Source organism: Tamandua tetradactyla, chromosome 3, assembly GCF_023851605.1.
Source record: "Tamandua tetradactyla isolate mTamTet1 chromosome 3, mTamTet1.pri, whole genome shotgun sequence".
Classification (NCBI taxonomy): Eukaryota; Metazoa; Chordata; class Mammalia; order Pilosa; family Myrmecophagidae; genus Tamandua; species Tamandua tetradactyla.
In genome coordinates, this window is record NC_135329.1 from 99262190 (window position 1) to 99281426 (window position 19237).

General features: G+C 37.4%; 1 protein-coding gene across 1 annotated transcript in view; it reads right to left on the bottom strand.

Annotated features, from left to right (window-relative positions):
- DPP10 (dipeptidyl peptidase like 10) overlaps positions 1–19237 on the bottom strand; it is a 696759-nt gene that overhangs the window by 139178 nt on the left and 538344 nt on the right. Inside the window, exon 8 of the mRNA XM_077151923.1 lies at positions 5258–5378. Within this exon, the coding sequence (XP_077008038.1) occupies positions 5258–5378 (121 nt within the window). The remainder of the gene's footprint in view (positions 1–5257; positions 5379–19237) is intronic.

Here is a 19237-nt window from a genome sequence, read left to right on the forward strand (position 1 = left end):
AGACTTGAGTTGCCTATCATGAGTTGGGTGTTGTCTGACCCACTAAGACTTAAAGTTGAGTGTGTGCAGCAGCACTCTATTGTAAAATGGAAATGGTGTATATGAGATAGGGCCATAGCAAGTCCTGAAGGCACAAGTAAGTTACATAAGGAAGTGGCCCAAATGCCCATGGTCTCCGATCCTGCCACACTACCTTCTCTTTCCCAGACCAGAGCTATGGCCTCTTGGGGAGTTCCTTACAGTGAATTGGCTGAGAAAGAGAAAACTTGGACCTGGTTTACAGATGGTTCAGCATGATATGCAGGTACCACCCAAAAGTGGACAGCTGAAGCACTACAACTCCCTTCTGGGGTGTCCTTGAAGGACAGTGGTGAGGGGAAATCCTCCCAGTGGGCAGAACTTTGAGCAGTGTAACTGGTTGTTCATTTTGCTTAGAAGGAGAACCTACCAGAGGTGTGTTTTATACTGACTTATGGGCTGTTGCTAATGGGTTGTCTTGATGGCCAGGGACTTGGGAAGCCCATAATTGGAAAATTGGTGACAAAGAGGTCTGGGGAAGATGTGGATAGACCTTTCTGAGTGGGCTTAAAACATGAACATATTTGTGTCCCATGTCAATGTGCACCAGAGGGTGACTTCAGCAGAGGAAGGTTTTAATAATCAAGTGGATAAGATGACCTGCTCTGTGGATACCAGTCAGCCTCTTTCCCCAGCAACTCCTGTCATTGCCCAATGGGCTCATGAACAAAGTGGTCATGGTGGTAGGGATGGAGGTTATGCATGGGCTCAGCAACATGGACTTCCACTCATCAAGGCTGACTTGGCTACAGCCACTGCTGAGTGCCCAATCTGCCAGCAGCAGAGACCCACACTCAGCCTCCGATATGGCACCATTCCCTGAGGTGACCAGCCAGCTACATGGTGGCAGGTTGATTACATTGGGCCACTCCCTTCATGGAAGGGGCAGCAAATTGTTCTAACTTGCATAGACACATACTCTGGATATGGGTTTGTTTTCCCTGCATGCAATGCTTCTGCCAAAATACCATCCATGGGCTCACAGAATGCCTTATCTGTCATTATGGTATTCCACACAGCATTGCTTCTGATCCAGGAACACACTTCACAGCAAATGAAGTGCGGGAATGGGCACATGCTCATGGAATTCTCTGGTCTTACCATGTTCCCCATCATCCAGAAGCAGCTGGATTTATAGAACGGTGGACCGGCCTTTTGAAAACTCAATTACGGTGTCAACTAGGTGTCAATGCCTTGAAGGGCTTGGGTAATGTTCTCCAGAAAGCTGTATATGCTCTGAATCAGCATCTGCTGTATGGTGCTGTTTCTTCCATAGCCAGGATCTATGGGTCCGGGAACCAAGCAGTGGAAATGGGAGAGGTACCACTCACTATTATCCCTAGTGATCCACTAGGAAAATTTTTGCTTCCTGTCCCTGTGACCCTGAGCTCCACTGGTCTACAGGTTTTAGTTCCAAAAGTGGGAGTGCTTCCACCAGGAGAAACAACACTGATTCCATTGAACTGGAATCTAAGACTGCCAACTGGTCACTTTGGGCTATTCATGCCCCTAAATCAACAGGCCAAGAAGGCGATTACATTATTGTCTGGGGTGATTGACCCTGACTATCAGGGGGAAATAGGACTGCAACTACACAATGGAGGTGAAGAAGAATTTTCTTGGAATATAGGAAATCCCCGTGGGCGTCTTTTAGTACTACCATGCCCTGTGATTAAAATCAATGGAAAACTGCAACAATCCAATCCAGGCAGGGCTACCAATGGCTCTGAAACTTCAGGAATGAAGGTTTGGGTCACCCTACCAGGCAAAGAACCACAGCTAGCTGAGGTGCTTGTTGAGGGTAAAAGGAATGTGGACTGGGTTGTTGAAGAAGGTAGTGATAAATATGAACTATGGCCATGTGATCAGTTACAGAAACGAGGACTGTAATGCTGTTTTGTTCATGTTATACTATTTAAGTTGTAAGATATCAAGTTTAAGAATGACTATTACCCAAGGACTTGGACCCTATTCTGGAGAGATTTAATGTGTTTCCAGTTATATGCAGGACAGTTGATATTGTTTGGTGAAAGAAAAAAAATGTGTGTTTTATTGTTTTTTATTTAGAAATTAGGTATGGTTTAAGGTTATGTGTATAGCTGCCAAGTTGACAAGGATGGACTGTCATGGTCAGGTTCATGCGTCAATTTGGTCATGTAGGAGTACCTGTTTGACTGATTGGGCAAGTGCTGTCCTGTCTATTGCGATGAGGACATTTCATAGAATTAAATCATGATCATGTCAGCTGCATCCACAGCTGATTCCATTTGTAATCAGCCAAGGAGCGTGTCTTCTGCAATGAATTATGCTTAAATTATTCACCGGAAGGCTTTTTGAGGAGGATTCAGAAGAGACAGGCTCTCTTCCTGCTTCAGCCAGTGAGCCTCTCCTGTGGAATTCATCCAGACCCTCCATCAGAACTGTCAGCTTCACAGTCTGCCCTGCAGATTTTGGACTCAGTGTTTCCACGGTTAAATGAGACACTTTTATAAATTTTATATTTGTGAGTGTTTCCTATTGATTCTGTTTCTCTAGAGAACCCTAATTAATACATAGGGTTAGATGTCATTGTATATGTAAAATTTCTTACTGAACCTGGAACGTAAAAACCAAAGAATTGAGTTTAACCTAAATGGCAACAACTATAATTTTTCCATTACTAATTCAATAACTGATGTGTCCCCTTTGGAATATGTCTGGCCTATTGTATCATTACAGAGATGTTTGTTACTTGTTTGTCTTCACTGCGCCACACATGGTTCATGCACAGCCCAAATATATAGATTTTAATTCTCCATTGAAAAGTACATTGGGTACCAGATAATGGTCTGTATTTCTTTTCTTAAAATTTCCATAAAGATGTAATGTCTATACCTCTGTGAAGCCTTCCCAATAGGGCATAAACCTAAGTCATCTTGATCCATGGTCAAGAGAGCAAAATAGGCACATTTTACATTAAATATACCCCCAGCTGGCTTAAAAGTGCATTGACGTTAAGAATCGCATTCTGGCACCCAATGTGGCATGCCAGCACACTTGGATATGCCACGCTCCCACTAAATTATTTCACTCCTCCCTCAAATCCACTGTTCCTTGTGATTATTGCTCCCTGTGTTTGCCACCACTATTTACCAGTGACCCAGAACAGAAAGTTCTCATCTACCCTATCAATTTGTTCACTAAGTTTGACCTATTTTACTGCCTCATCAACTTCAGAATCTACCCTGCTTCTTACTATTCTAACTCTAGTTCCATTGCTCCTTATCTCTTGATAGAATACAGAAAAATGTTTATAGCTGTTCAGAGGGTCTTAACCCTATTAGATCCCAGCTTCATACTGCAGCCGAAAATGACCTATTTATACAGAAGATCTAATTTGGCACTCCTTTATTTGAAAAGCTCTACTGGTTCCCCATTTACTAGTGGAAATATAATTGAAATCTAAGATCAGTATTAGGGTCACCAGTGCTTGATTTTTGCTGCCTCCCTTTGTCTCAAAATGTATGCCTCAATAATATCAAACAGATTGTAATCTCTGGACACATACCGTGCTATTTAACCCTTCATGGTTTTGTAGGCTGTTAACCTCTGCTTTGGTTTTCTTTCCAAATTTCTTCTCATGTATAACATTTCTTAATCTTTCAGACTCAAGTTAAAACATTTTACCTCTAAGGAAATCATATGTAAATCCCTAGAATGGGCTAAGCATTACCACTCTGGTGTTTTATAGAATCAGGTGTTTACTGTGATTTGACTTTGACTTTCTACCTCACTGCATTGGCATATTATTTCTTAACCTATTTGAGTCCCTTATGGTACCAATGACATTGTGAAGATAAAAAGCATATCTTTGTCTCCATACTTCTCTAGCCAGGGCTGTCAATTAGCTACTGCTATCTGGATTCCCAGAACTAACTGTGCTTCAGGTTCTCCACATGTTTTCTCAATTCCAAGGGTTATCCCATGCACCTCCAATAATTAATTGTTTTAACATAGGAAAGCCAGAGTCAGCTTCTGGTACTCTCAACCAAAGAATTATACTTTTCTATCTGTATATTTCCTTTTTACACTTTCATGCCAAACTTCAGCTTATTATTTCCATAGTAGGTCCCACAAATCCTTTTATAAATCTGGTCTCTTAAATATTTTATTATTTGAAGCTGGCATGTGTAAAAGTAAATTATAGATATAAATATGCAAAGCTCAAGGGCTACCCCATTTCTCCCTTACTAAAAAATAGCATCAACCAACATAATATTGCACTTGAATGTCAGGTTCTGAGGGTAGTACTTTATTTTGCTCCCTGCTGTATCCTATCACCTAGAAGACTACCTGGAACATAGTAGGCTTTGTTTTATCTTTTGAGTGAAAAATTGAGTGAATGGATGGATAATCTCAATGATTCACTGTAATAGACTTTATGAATATTGACACTAAGGCAGAGAGATTGCATTTGGAAATGTTTCTGTAGAAGTGAAACTGATATTTCTGGGTGATACTGAGCTTTATAATTTGTAATCACATAGGCTGATTTAGTCTAAATCTTAACATATTTTGCCAAATTCATCTGCTGAGCCTCTAATCTAGGTTTTAAAATCAATCTTTGAGTCTTCCTCAGGCAACCTGCCTGCACCCAGAACTCAGTTGACAACTGTACATGATAAAAACTGGACAAAGGTTTTTGTCACCTGATTCATTTTTATAATCTCAGCTATTACTAAAACTCAATTCAATAGTCATTGTTAAACTATTCTTTAGGTGGGTTTTACTTTTCTCCTTAGAAAGTAGCTTTCAAATGTGATGGAATGTTCCTACTGGGGATGATTAAAATCAAGTGCCTTTCATGCATTTTTGGAACAGTGTAGGTTTTTTTTTTCCAGAAAAATAAGTATCTAATTCCAAAGTGATGTAAGGCCACCATCCAGTGTCATTAATTAAGCATTGTCTAAAATAAAATCTCCCTTGCCTTATATGTGAAATCATATAAGTAGATGTAAATTACAACCAGTGGAAATATGAACTCATACAAAGATAAGTTCATATGAAGATCATTTTGGAAGGAAATGAAGAGAAGAAATAGTGCTATAAGTATTGTTCTGGAATGCATTGATTTTTCTTGTAGATTTTGTATAAAAATTTGTCATTTGTACTCTTTTGAAATCAAATTTGTTCAACTCACCTTCATATAACCAGTCAGCAATTCCATTAAAAATAATTCCTTCTTTTCCAGAAGATGTCAGTCGCAATGAACTGCTCTTTATATCAGGTTGATAGTAGATATTATTTTCAAAAATATAAATCTGGATCAGGAAACATGTGAAGCAAAGAAACAAAAAATCCAACATATTAGGATGATTTTTTTAACATTCATGGAATGATAGCTGAATAGCTAAGTTTCTTATTATTTACCTGGTTTCCTTCATTTTGTATTTAATGGATATATTTGTCTTTTTTCAATTATTAATAGCTGCTTCTTTCCTTATCTTATCAATATCAAGTTGCCATTTGGAAATTACATGGCGCTCAGTATTGATGTTCTAAAATCCACATTTTTAACGATAATATTGCACCTATTTAATAACTTCTTTCATGTGGAACATGCAACCCATGCGGCTAATATTTAAAGTAGGGCTGACTTTACACCAAACAACCTGGTTTGAAATCTGAAGCTTTTGAAGGATAGAAATTCTACATCAAAACAAATCCTCTTTGGCATCAGCAGTAAATTACCCCAAACTATAGACAAAATAGGCACACAAAATCCCCCTCATCTGGAGGGAATCCCTTTTCTGTACCTGCACTTTCTGTTAGGACTTGCGAACAATAATGTATAGCCTCCACACCAAGGCCACTGGCACATGTGGCAATTATTAACAATAGGGAGGATTGCTCCAAGAGTCTTATGGTTCCAAATCCCCCTGCTTTCCAGAGGCTTCAAACTCTCAGTCAAAATAATTAATAAAACCTCCACGACTTTGGCAGATGTATAAATTATTCCAAACTATTGACCAGTAATTACATTTATATTTGAAGAACAGATTGGATGATATTCAGAATCCATATGAAACTGACATCTGCTCCAATGTAAAAGAATAAGAATATGGAGTCAGAATTTTAATGCCCTTCTATTGAAAGCTGCAATATCAGGAAAACCTCCATAAGATATTTTTCTGTGGATTAACAATTAGTGGTTCTCTTTCATAACAATGTAATTTTACAGTTTTCTAACCCCTTTTCAATTATCAAGGTATTTCCTTAAACTAAAATTTGATTAAAACAGAATCATAAACTCTAATGCTACCTTCGCAATTTGAGAGTTGCAAATGTTTCTAGGTGCTTTCTGGGCAATCTGTTGAAGTTAAACTTGATCCAAATGGCAGTCATTAAGGGCTGCAACTGGATTTAAATCACACTGAAAATATGACAAACTCTAATGCTAATACCTTACTGTTACTAATTAAGCTGTCACACTATTTTGATACCATTAATAAATTCCTTCGATGAGCCACCTAAATAGTATAAGTAGAAATGGACAGCTTTTTAAAATACTTTTTGATTTATGAAGTCAGTCAACTATCCCATTTTTCGAAAGGAGTGCACTTAATATTCCACAAAACAATTCAGAATTCATAAAGGCACTACAAAGAGAACAGGAGAGCAACTGAAATGATACATGCTGAATCATGCCAATTTAAGAAATATGTACTAAATGTTCCCAAAAATTAGAGTAATCAATTATTACTCCATTAGTCAATATTGCTCATGTTAAGTGATACGATACAATGTGAGTCACTATTAAAAAGTTGACTTTAGGGGCAAGTTTGCAGTTTACCACCCTTTCTACTCCCTGTGGTGTCTACCAGCTCTTCTCCAGATGGTGAGGGCCTCAGCAGACTATGATTTTGGGCAAGGAGAGATAGAGGAGAGTCACTGAGCCAATTTGTGATGCAGATGTGACAACAAATAAACAACTGATGTTATAAAGCCATTAAAGTTTTGGAGTTGAGAGTAATCACAACATAAACTAACCTACTCTGACTGATTCAACTAATGATGGTAGCTAATGCAAATTTACACCAGCAGTATGGTCAAACTTTTAACAAACTTTAAAGAAAGATAACTACAAAATCAAACAGGAATATAATTGAGCATTAGATTCATTTTCACTGAAATATTACTGAAAGGCCCTTCTACCGTCACTGATTTGAGTGATTTTCATAAAAAAATTAAATTTGAAAACTGTGGAACATCAAAAAAATCCCCATGCATTGTAATGGTGTCAGAGGATCTACAGAGTTACAGTAGAATGGGGATAGTACTGAGTTCTCTTCTGTGACCTGTTTTCTCAAAAACATTGTCCTTAAGAAACTATCATAGATAACACATTGCTGACAAGGATATGGTGAAAGGGTCATTTCCTATATTGATTATGAAAATATAAAGCAGTACAGTAATTGGGAAGGCAATATGACAATTGGAAACCAAAAATATTCTATCTCACCAGCAATCCCAAACATGAGACCTTGTCCTGGAAATAAAAGCAACCACTTGTATGGAACAATGGACAGTGATGTTTATTTCAGTATTGTATACAATGTTCAAACAGTAGAAGCAAATAGAAAACCCATCATGATTGAGTGCCTGAATGAATTATGATCCATCCACATTGTAATGACTTGTAGGCTTTGAAGAGAATATATTGGTGCTATATGAGTTGACTTAGTAGGGTTTCATTGTGATATTGTTGAGTGACAAAAGCAAGATGCAAGAAAAAAAAAACCGAGTTCAACGTGAACCCATTTTAGTGCAACAGACAATGACAATATTCATACAAACTTATACTAGCAAGATTTTTTACCAACACCTATACATGAGATATCATCTGCTAGTACTCCATAGCCTTTTATTACCCAGGTGGATAGATACCTGAAGTCTACATTTCCAATACTCCTTTGCAAACTACACTTTCAAGGCTTTTCTGTTACGTGAGTTCTAGTCACATTCTGACAAAGCAGGAATGGAGGAATTGGAAATCATTCTGCATCTGATAGTAGCGCAACAGCTTCAGTAACGGTGGCTCAGTGGCGGTGGTGACACTTCCAGAAGTGGTGAAGAACTCCTAGGCTCCTGCCTCGTTAATGGAAGTACAGCTGCACAGGTTCTAGGTATGTCCACTTCAGATCCTCCAGCCTTTCCAAGAATTTGTATCTTGGTTTCGTAGGGCAACTATGAAAAACACCACACACTGGTTGACTTAACAGGAATTTATGTCTCAGTTTTGGAGGCTAGCAGTCCAAAATCTCAGTACCAACTGGCCGTGCTTTCCCAGAATCCAAAGCATTCTGATGGTGCTTTGCTGCCTCCATAAAATGACCATCTGTCTCTTTGGTCTCTTCTTATGGCTTCAAAAAATTTTTCCTTTGCTTATAAGGACTCCAGTTAGTTGGGTTAAGATTCACCTGGTTTTAGTTTGCTCTCATCTCAATAGGATCTTCATAGACTTCAGTTACAAATGGATTCACACCCACAGGACAGGGTTAGGACTTGAATATGTCTCTGTGGGAGACACGACTCAATCCCCAAAAGTCTGTAACAGTTACCTTTATCAATTCCCTTCTGCTTGAAATACTTACAATGATTTTTGTTTTCCTGACAGGAAGCTCTTACTCTGTGTGTGTGTGTGTGTGTGTGTGTGTAGCTTTAGGTAAATGTGGGAACACCAAGGAAGGACATATGCTTGCCTTTTAATATGGGTATATGTGTTGAAGCATTTATGTACAGTGGAAAGGGTAGTGGAAAAGCAAGTATTAAGCAGGAAAGACTGGGAAAATGCACTAAAAGGCTTTGCTAAATTTATATGTATATGCAAATTATATAGGTTGGTTTATGTGTAAATAAACTATAAACATTAATTTCAGTGATAATAAAAAATGATGATGGTCACAGGCATCATCAGTCTGGCATGTGATTACATTATTAGTATAGGCTTAATCATTTTTTTCTTTGAAACTAATGACCATAAGGTCTTTTTCCTAATTTACTGCAGGGATTTCCATCCTGGACACTATCAACATTTCTAGACTGGATAAATCTTTGCTGTGAGCGACTGTCTTGTGCATTGTAGGATGCTGCCAAGCCTCTACCCACAACATGCCAGCAGCACCCCTCAAAAATATCTGATATTATCGCATGTCACCTGGGGACAAAATCTCCCTCAGTTGAGAATTACTGATACATATAGAAATAAGTTCTTTGCGTGAGCATGCTCAGTAAATGGAATAATTTAGTTTCCCCCCCCCCCCAAGCCTTTAAGAGCCAATTTGTAGTTTGTTGTTTCAAAGTACTGTACTATGTTTCCTGGGGTTATAAAGACTTCTAATATGCAGACTCTATCCTCAAGAAGGTTAAAATAATTTAGTGTGAGAGACTGGTGTGTAAACTTTTATAACCCAAGGAAGAGAAAGCACATATTTAAGGTCTTAGACATGAATTGCAGTGGTGGAGGGAGAAGGTGGTTCTTGAATACTTTCTAAAAGGTATTGAGTTTTAAATTGTGTCATAAAAGGAGTGATTTAGTGGGATAAGGAACATAGAGTGAAAGAAACTGCAGAGTGAAGGAACAAAATTGAGCTAAAGCAAAAAGAGAAATGCTATAGAAATATTTGGGAAACATCATCTAGGATATTCGGTATATTGCTACACACCTATGGTTCCTCTAAGTGTTAAGTTGGTGTCTAATCATGGGGCAGCTCAAGTGCCAGACTTACTTTGTCAGTAATTAGCAGCTTTAAATAGTTTATGAGCAGGTGAATTATTTGATCTACTTTAGGAAAATAATTGGTGTCAGTTAAAGAATGGATAGTAGACATGGGAGACTCCTGGCAGAAGGATAATTAAAATATTCTACTTAATAGAAATAATAGTCATCCAAATGGAATCATGACTTCTAACATTGGACTTCTTGCTTGTGTCTAGGAAGTTCGCTGGCTCTAAAGACCATCTTCCAGTCTCTCATATGTTTCTTGGCATCACCATCCAGAGTGGACCATTCCATGTTCTTTTACTCTGATTGCGTATCTCTCATATCAGTTGCAGTTGCTGACATTTGCCACACTCTAACAGAACTTGAGACCTGAGCAGCCAGACAGCCACTTTCAGCTCCCAGCAGTCCCAGGACTATCCTTGGCTCCCTTTATCTCCAGGCACCTCAACCATACTCCACCATACTCACTTGCCTAAGAATGATTCCAAAATTTGCCTGAAACCTTTGGCTTTTTGTGAAAGCAAGTGATTTTAGTTTTCAGTCATACCAGCTTATCAATGTATTAAAGAGCATTTATTGGATTGGGTAAAGCAACTATTGGTTAAAAATGAATTTAAAATTGTCTTGGAAGTAACCCAGGAGACGTATGAAAATTTTGCAATGCTTAAGAGTCACTGTTAGGGAGAGCGGTTATTATTGTTCAATAAATGAGAAGGTTTCATTAACAGAATTAAAACATATAATTAATTATGCATATAATTATTATTTAACAAGAGAATGAACTATGTCGTACAAATAAATTGCCTTGAAATCCAGAACTACATCATGTAAGATAAGATGTTGCAAGACATTTAAAAATTAATGAATACAAATGTTTGAATTACTTAAAGCATATTGCATTAATGGATTTGGTTCCATTTAATATTGAAGAAAGTTTTTCTGCTATAAGCTATATACCACTTATAGTAATATACTTGTATGCTATATAATTTCGGTCTAGGGAACATTTGAAAAAAACATTTTTTAAGTCTTGACATATAAGTTTATAAATGAAATGTTCTTATTTTGATTTATGTAACTTGGATTCCTCTGGTAATATGAGAAAATATAAGCAAACAATCAGAAATAAAAACAGTAGAGTTTTTGTTTTACAATAAGATTGGCTCAAGTGAAAGAGAGAAACAGTAAGTTTTGCCAAGGATGTGCCTGGAACACGCATGTACTGCTGATGGGAGAATAAATTGCTACAATCGCTATGGAAATCTTCTTAACATTTTTTTTTTTTATTAAAGGGGAACATATGCATAGCTGTATGATTCAGCAACTCCACTCCAATGTATATCTCTAACATAAATGTGTAAACACAAACACACACATATAAATGCACACACACACATATATAAAAAAACAAACGCAAATTAAAAGATACATACAAGAATGCTCATAGCAGTGATATTTATAATAGCCTATTATGACTTTAGAAGTCAGGCTATTGATTATCCTTGGAGGCAGATAATGCCTGGACGAGGGAAAAATTGGGGTCTTCAGGGATGTAAGAAATCTCCCATTTCTGCTCTGGGAGCCATGTACATAGGAGTGTTGACAGGTATCATTAGGCTGTTATTATGGTCTGTATACTTTGCTGCATGTATGTTAAATGTCAATAAACAGGTGTAAAATATTTTAAAGAATGTGTACTAGAATCTTAATTCATTTAAAATGTTGCCATAAAGCTTATTGATATTTCACTGAAAGCCACAGTGCAATATCCAATTTTTATACAAATTCTGTTTTCTTTATTTGCTAGGATGTAATAAATTAGAGTGTCCATTTTGTATAATGCAAAGTAAAGCTATGAACATAGGTTACATAGTTTGATTACCTCTGATATTTTGGCCTTGAGTAAATCTCTCTGTTGGTTATAGAGTACTGCTTTCATTTCTCTGCAGGACTTTCAATGGGGTATAGAGCAACTCATTCAAATCACTCATGTCACCTTTGCACGGGTACCTGACATTCTAGAAATAGAACTACGATTAGAGAACTCTCATCCCTTGACATTTGCAATTATTCATATCTGGGACTCCTTTCAAAAAATTCTTGTTTCTAAAAACTTTTACAGAATATGCAGTTTCAAAGAGGTGAAATATATCCCTTTGTCTTAAATTCATAATGATGGAAGTTACTTCCCAGCACCAGAGTCCTGTTTTTTATCCATGCTCAGGAGATAAATTGCTACTAGTTACAAGTTAGCAAACAGGTAATTAAAGAGCAATGCTGTGATGGTTAGGATCTGGGGTCAACTTGGCCAAGTGATGGTGCCCACTTGTCTGGTCAGGCAAGTACTGGCCTAACATTATTAAAAAGATTCTTCATGGTTGGTTGATAAACCAGAAGGCTGGTTTCAGTTGGGGCCGATTACATCTACGATAAACTGAGGGCATGTCTCCCGCAAGCAAGATAATCCAATCAGTTGGATTTGAGCTCATCAGCTGAAGACTTTTAAGGGAGAAGAGACAGTTTTCACTGCTTCTTCAGCCAGCAACCTTCTCCTACAGAGCTTGTTGAGACCCTTCATCGGAGTTGCCAGCCCTGAAGCCTGTCCTATAGATTTGGGACTCTTGCCCTCCCATGATTGCATGAGGCACTTTTCTAAATCTTATATTTACAGATATCTCCTATTGGTACTATTTCTCTAGAGAAGCCTAATTAATTCAAATACCAATCAATGAAATGCCAAAAAAATAAAACTATCTCTTGGCTATGTCAGTCCATAAGACCTACGTAGCAGCAAAGAAGACCTGCTAATGATCAGAGCACCTTAATAATTCAAAATGTTTATACACATATTTATGGACTACAGGAAATTAAACAGGGCCCATAAAATCCCGAGAGTCATCAACATTATTATTAGTGTGAAAAAAAAAATGCTAGTGTTAGGAGGATGGTCTTATCCAGTCATTGTCTCTTCTCTCTTGCTCACTTTCCCTTCACCATTCCATCTTTTTGCACTGCTTCCTTTTCTCCAGTTCTCAGTCATAAGTCAAATATTTGTTAGATACTGTCTATATGCTAAAGCACTATGCTAAGTCCAGGAACATAAAAGCTAAAAGGGGGGCAGGGAGAGAGAGAGAGAGAGAGGATCTTATAGTCCAAGGGGCTCATCCAGCACAAGAAGCAGCACATATATATTCCTATAATAGGAGGGATAATAGAAAAATAAAATCAGGGGCCCTGAGCATTAATTGCAAAATGTTACTGCCTAATATGAATTATGGCAGTAGAACTTGAAAAAAAACATGAAAATAAAAACAAGGTTTTGCATACTGGGTAAAACTATATTTAAAAATATGTAAGAAATATAGAACAAATAAATAATGAAATATGTGACAGCTTTTCAATTTGAAATATAATGTTATCCATGGCCTTGTGGAAAAATGGATTTTATATCAGAGGGACATGAGATCAACTTCTGACAATATCAATTACTCTTTGTAAGAATCTAGGCAATTAAATTACTTCACTTCTCTGAATCTCAATTTCTTCATCTGTAAAAAGGCAGTATTAATACTTTTCATGGTGGTCTATAGAAATAAAGAAACTGAAATCAGATCATGGATATTGGCCTATGTACCTTTACATAGATGTCTGTAATTTAAAATTAATTGAAACCAGTAATGAGTAATTGGCCACAAAATGATACCATCTTAATTTGTGAAGAAGTAAAAACCCTTACCAAGCTATCCCGAAAAGAAGCTCAAGCACTTGAAAATAGTAGGCAAGTAAATGATGCCCCACATTTTCTAAACTCAGCTACAAAGTATACATCTTTTCTTATTTGGCTACTCAGCATTTGACTTCTCTTTCTATTTTGGAAAAATATGTGATTATTGGTTGGAATTACTGCCCAGCCTCTGATTATAAAGTCAAAGAGCTAGATAGATCTTCCATTACATTAGGTCCTTATCTGTGACTCTGAATCTTGAAGAAATAAAGTTGCAGATGAGAAATTATTCACGAGAGCAACAGCAGACCCTCAGGGTGCCACAGAGACAGTGGTGAGTGTCCATGAATGAAGTTGCCTCTTGCAGCATCCTCATAAGATGCTGACGTAGCAAACATATTCCTATATCCAGCAATGCCTGGCCCCTCATGGTTTCTGTTCATTTTCAGTCCTTGGCCTTCTAACCCTCTCATGATTCAGAGAGTTTCCGGTTACATTTTCAATGAAGTGAACCTGGGTTCATTTCTGTTCCTTGCTCCCAGGAATCTTTATTGGCAGTTGGAATACAGCAGCTTAACTTTCAAATCCTCACGGGTAGGAAAGTCTTTTCCTTTCATTTCATATGTGGGTGAGCTGAATTTTCCTTCCATCTTGTTTTCAGCTAGCCGTCCTCCTTCTCATCCATTCAAATATTTGCAAAAAGCATGTTGCGTGTGTCCTTTCCCCTTTGTTGTTAAAACGCTTTGTTTTCACATTTGTAGTTTAACTTATTTTTTATTTAACTCATTTTATTTCAAATGAGGACTCCAAAATTCTTAAAAGAAATTCCATAAAGAAGGATAAAGGGGGAGTAGAAGAAGTTCACATATGCTTATCAATGGGTTTGTGCCTAATACTTTCCAGTTTATGGGCATGCTGATAAGAAAACAAATTGAAAAAGCAGAAGGTGGAACCAGCCTTGGCTATCTCCCATGCACATTTTTCCCATAGCTCCAGAGCCTTTATTCCACTCCATGCCATTTCAAGGCATCTTTCGCCACAAATGAAGAAATATAATTTTATTTGAAATACAGAAACATTCAAACATTTTTACTTTATCCATCAAAAAATCCTGGATAGGAAATATGTATAGAAAAGAGGGTCCTGGTAATGAGATACTCATGTCCAGAATTAATTTGCTTATTCTAGCTAGTGTCTGTATGAATTTAATTTTAATTGAATCAATGATCAACTGATGATGGGGGTCATTTAAATCCAAGCATAGTTAGTGACCCAGAAAGAAAGAACCTTTGGATGTTTCCCTGTGTCCCCCAATGAGGTTCTATATAAATGACCACCCCTTGTGACCTAGTTGCCTGCTACAATGTGGTATAAGTACACCCTTCCTATGATGTATATGTAATTGCAACAAATCATACTCTAATAATCTTTTATTTTGTAAGAGGGTGTTCTAGTTTGCTAGCTGCTGGAATGCAACACACCAGAGATGGATTGGCTTTTAATAAAAGGGGATTTATTTTGTTAGTTCTTCAGAGGAAAGGCAGCTAACTTTCCACTGAGGTTCTTTTCTATGTGGAAGGCACAGGATGGTCTCTGCTGGTCTTCTCTCCAGGCCCCTGGGTTCCAACAACTTTCCCCCGGGTAACTTCTTTCTGCATCTCCAAAGGCCTGGGCTGAGCTGCAAGTGCTGACGTGAGGAATGCCGAGCTGCTTAGGCTGTGCTACCTTGTGGTCTCTCATTTAAGCACCAGCCAATTAAGTCAAACGCCACTCATTGCAGCAGACACGCCTCCTAGCTGACTGCAGATGTGATTAGCAACAGATGAGGTTCACGTACCATTGGTTTATGTCCGCAGCAACAAAACTAGGTATGCTCACCTGGCCAAGTTGACAGCTGAATCTAACTAACACAGAGGGTATTTAAAAGAATAATTTCTGGTTCTTAGTAATTCATCTTTGATTTTTCACAATAGACTATTCATTGCTGACCTTCCCTTCATTTCTTCTCACTCATATCCAATACAATGTAATACATAATCCAATATAATGACAAAACAGAATCATGTTGGTATTTTGACTATGTTGCTGCTCAATTAAAAGAGCAGTTTATGACTCTACTTTCTAAAGGTTAAAGGTCAAACCATTTAGGCTAATATTCTAAGTAATATTTACAATTTATAGATTACTCCATCTGTAGAGACAATGTCTGTCTTAGCAAATCTCATCTACTTGCCATTGTACAAATATGACTTTATATCAGTATGTGTCATATTTACTACTTCCTTGAAGACAACACTGACACAAAATAGAAAAAGCTAGTTTGGACAGAACAGTTATATAGACTTCTTGGTGAAATATCACTTATGTCAAATGCTAATGCCAGATGATATTATATCATAACATTTATTTTCAAAACATGCAGGTATATATTTGGTATTTGGGGGAAATATTTTTAAGTTTGCTAATTAAGAAAGTTTAAAGATAAAATAGAGACGATTGCATGTATAGGGGTGGGGTATACATGCAGGCATGATGGCTATACAGCTATACACTCATTCATTTACATGTTCAATATGTTCCAAATATGTACCATATCTGTGAGACAAAGCTGACTCTGTCTTAGCCCTAGCTGTTGACGAATTCACAGTTTAAAATGAGAAAAATAAGTAAAGACTGAATTAATTTACAAAATACAATATTCCTATAAGCTAGTGATGCATAAAATATCATGGGAGCTGAGTGAAGGACACAGGAATCTGAATCTGTTGGAGTAGAAGGGTCAGAAAAGGCTTCACAGGAGACGTGACATTTGAACAGGACCTGTATGTTCAGGAGGACCCTGCTTGGAAGAGTAAAGGTAAAACTCTTTAAGAAGGGGAAATAGTATGCATAAAGGCATACCTAGATGATCAGATGCTGGAAATGTAGTACAATGAAAGCAGACAGGAAAGGAGGAGAAATGACAAGGTAAAGAAATGTGTGTTAGAAAGTAGAGCCAGACGGTGGTTTAACAGAACAACTGGAGAACTGGAGGTGGAAACATATGGAGATGTGAGGGACACATTTTCTTAACAGTTGTTCATTTGGTGGTTTGAATCATCTTCATTCTAAAAATCACTTTCATCAAAAAAACTGGCTAGAATAATGCCGGTGCATTTTAAGAGAGACAAAGATAGATCTAGAGAATGTTTTTCATCCTGAACTTAGAAATTTTCATTTCATTTTGCATAGATATGAAAAAAAATGCCTTCTTTACTCCCTGCTCTAGTGAAGGAAATGTAAATGAAAAGGAATATCAAGGATCTGAATGATTTAGTAGTACTGACAATTAGGGCAAAAGGATCTCTCCAAGTGAGTCCCCAAACACCTTTTTCACATATGTTTCCTGGTTCTACAGGTATTAATACAGTAAACAAATAATATGATGAGTTAAAATTGACAGCCTTTCTCATTAACCTTTGGTAAAGGATAGTGTGCTTCCTAAATTTGATGCATATAATACTTTAATGTTACAATGGACAAAGCAGAGCCTGGAAGAAATGGAAATGCAGATAGCAAGATGAGATTATGGGAAAGTCAAATTCAATTTCCTCCGATGACTTGATATCAAAACTCTTTTTTAAACATTTTTTATTGAGAAGTACCCACACATGTAAAGTTCAACCATATTACACAATCAGTGACTCACAATAGGTATCATAACTCTTGAAAAAGATATAATAATATCATAGAAGAGCAAATGGACAGTGGAATTCCGGGTTGGTTGTTCCCAGTGCTTATAAATTTAAGAGGTTATAAATGGAGGATGAGATAAGAAGATATGAAAAGAAATAACAATTGACTCGAATTAACCTTTAGTGCAATCTCCCTGAAAAGGCTTTTCTGGGGAGTTAAAAGTAAGAAGAAGGGAATTTTGAATAGGGCGTGAGATTTTGTTGGTTTGTCCAGGTTAATGTGATGCCCTGATAAATCCCAGAGTAATTTGGACAGTAAATAAAAAAGTACTTGCAAAGTCCCCTGGGGGGAATGGGGAACAAGGAGGAAATATTCACCTTCCCCATTTGGAGTATTTCTGATATTCTTGCAAGCAGGGGGACAACCAAATCAATAGGCAGAGCCAGGTGGGCTATGGTGGCTCAGTGGCAGAATTTTCGCCTGCCAGAAAGCTGGGTTTTATTCCCTGTGCCTGGCCATGTGAAAAAAAAATAGGCAGAGTCCTCAATCTTGGGTTCACCCCTATGAAACTTATTCCTGTGAAGGATAGTCTAAGCCTACTTAAAATTATGTCTAGGAGTCACTCCCAGAGAACCTCTTTTGTTGCTCAAATGTGGCCTCTCTCTAAACCAATTCAGAAGGTGAACTCATTGCCCTCTCCCAGCTATATGGGACATGACTCCCAAGGGTATAAGTCTTCCTGGCAATGTGGGATAGAAATCCCAGGATGAGCCAGAACCCAGCATCAAGGGATTGAGAAGGCCTTTTAGGCCAAAAGGGGGAAGAGAGAAATAAAACAAAATAAAGTTTCAATGGCTGAGAGATTTCAGAGTTAAGAATTTATCCTGGATGTTATTCTTATGAATTATACAGATATCCCTTTTTAGTTAATGGTGTATTGGAGTGAGTGGAGGGAAGTACCTGAAACTGTTGAGCTGTTCTAAAAGCCTGTGCTGGTTTGAAAGTATTATGTACCCCCAAGAAATTGATTCTTGAAGATGATTGTATAAAGATATAACATTTACAACGTGACTGCATGATTAGGAAAACCTTGCATCTGATGCTCCTTTTATCCAGGGTATGGACAGATGAGTAAAAAATATGGATAAATAAATAAATGAATAATAGGAGGGACAAAGAATAAAATAAATTGAGTAGATGGAAATATCAGTGGTCAATGAGAGGGAAGAGTAAGGTGTGTGGTATGTATGAGTTTTTTCTTTTTTCTTTTTATTTCTTTTTCTGAGTGATGCAAATATTCTAAAAAATGATCATGGTGATGAATACACAACTATGTGATGATATTGTGAGTCACTGATTGTACACCATGTATGAATGTATGTATATGAAGATTTCTCAATAAAAATATTTTTAAAAGAGTAAGAAGAAGAAGGGAAAAGAAAAAGAAGAGACGTGTAGAGAGGAAGAAAACAATGAGAATTGAGGAAATGCACACACATGGTTTATTATTTATTTTTCAGTCATAGGCTCCAAAACATACACGACTGCTGCCCAGAATCCTTCAACACACAGTTCAAGCACTACGATGATTTATAATACCTTATATTCTACCAAAGAAAAATGGGCAGGCCCATTCTCATGGATCCGATCAGCCCAGCAACTGAATTAGATCCTCCTGCTGACAAGTCTAGAGCCTGCCTTCCTCATATATTATATGAACTAAACCTCTCATGCCATTTAATCTTGTTTACATCAGTCACTCCTATGGTAAGCCCTATTGCTTCTATAAGCCTGTGCTGGTTTGAAAGTATTATGTACCCCCAGAGAAGCCATGTTTTAATCCTGACTAAATCTTGTGGGAGCAGCTGTTTCTTTTAATCCTGTTTCAATAATGTAGGCTGGAATCTGTTGATTAGATTATCTCCATGGGTTGTGATTAATAATAATACTACCCAATTGTGGGTATTAACTTTTAATTAGTTGGATATGTGACTCTA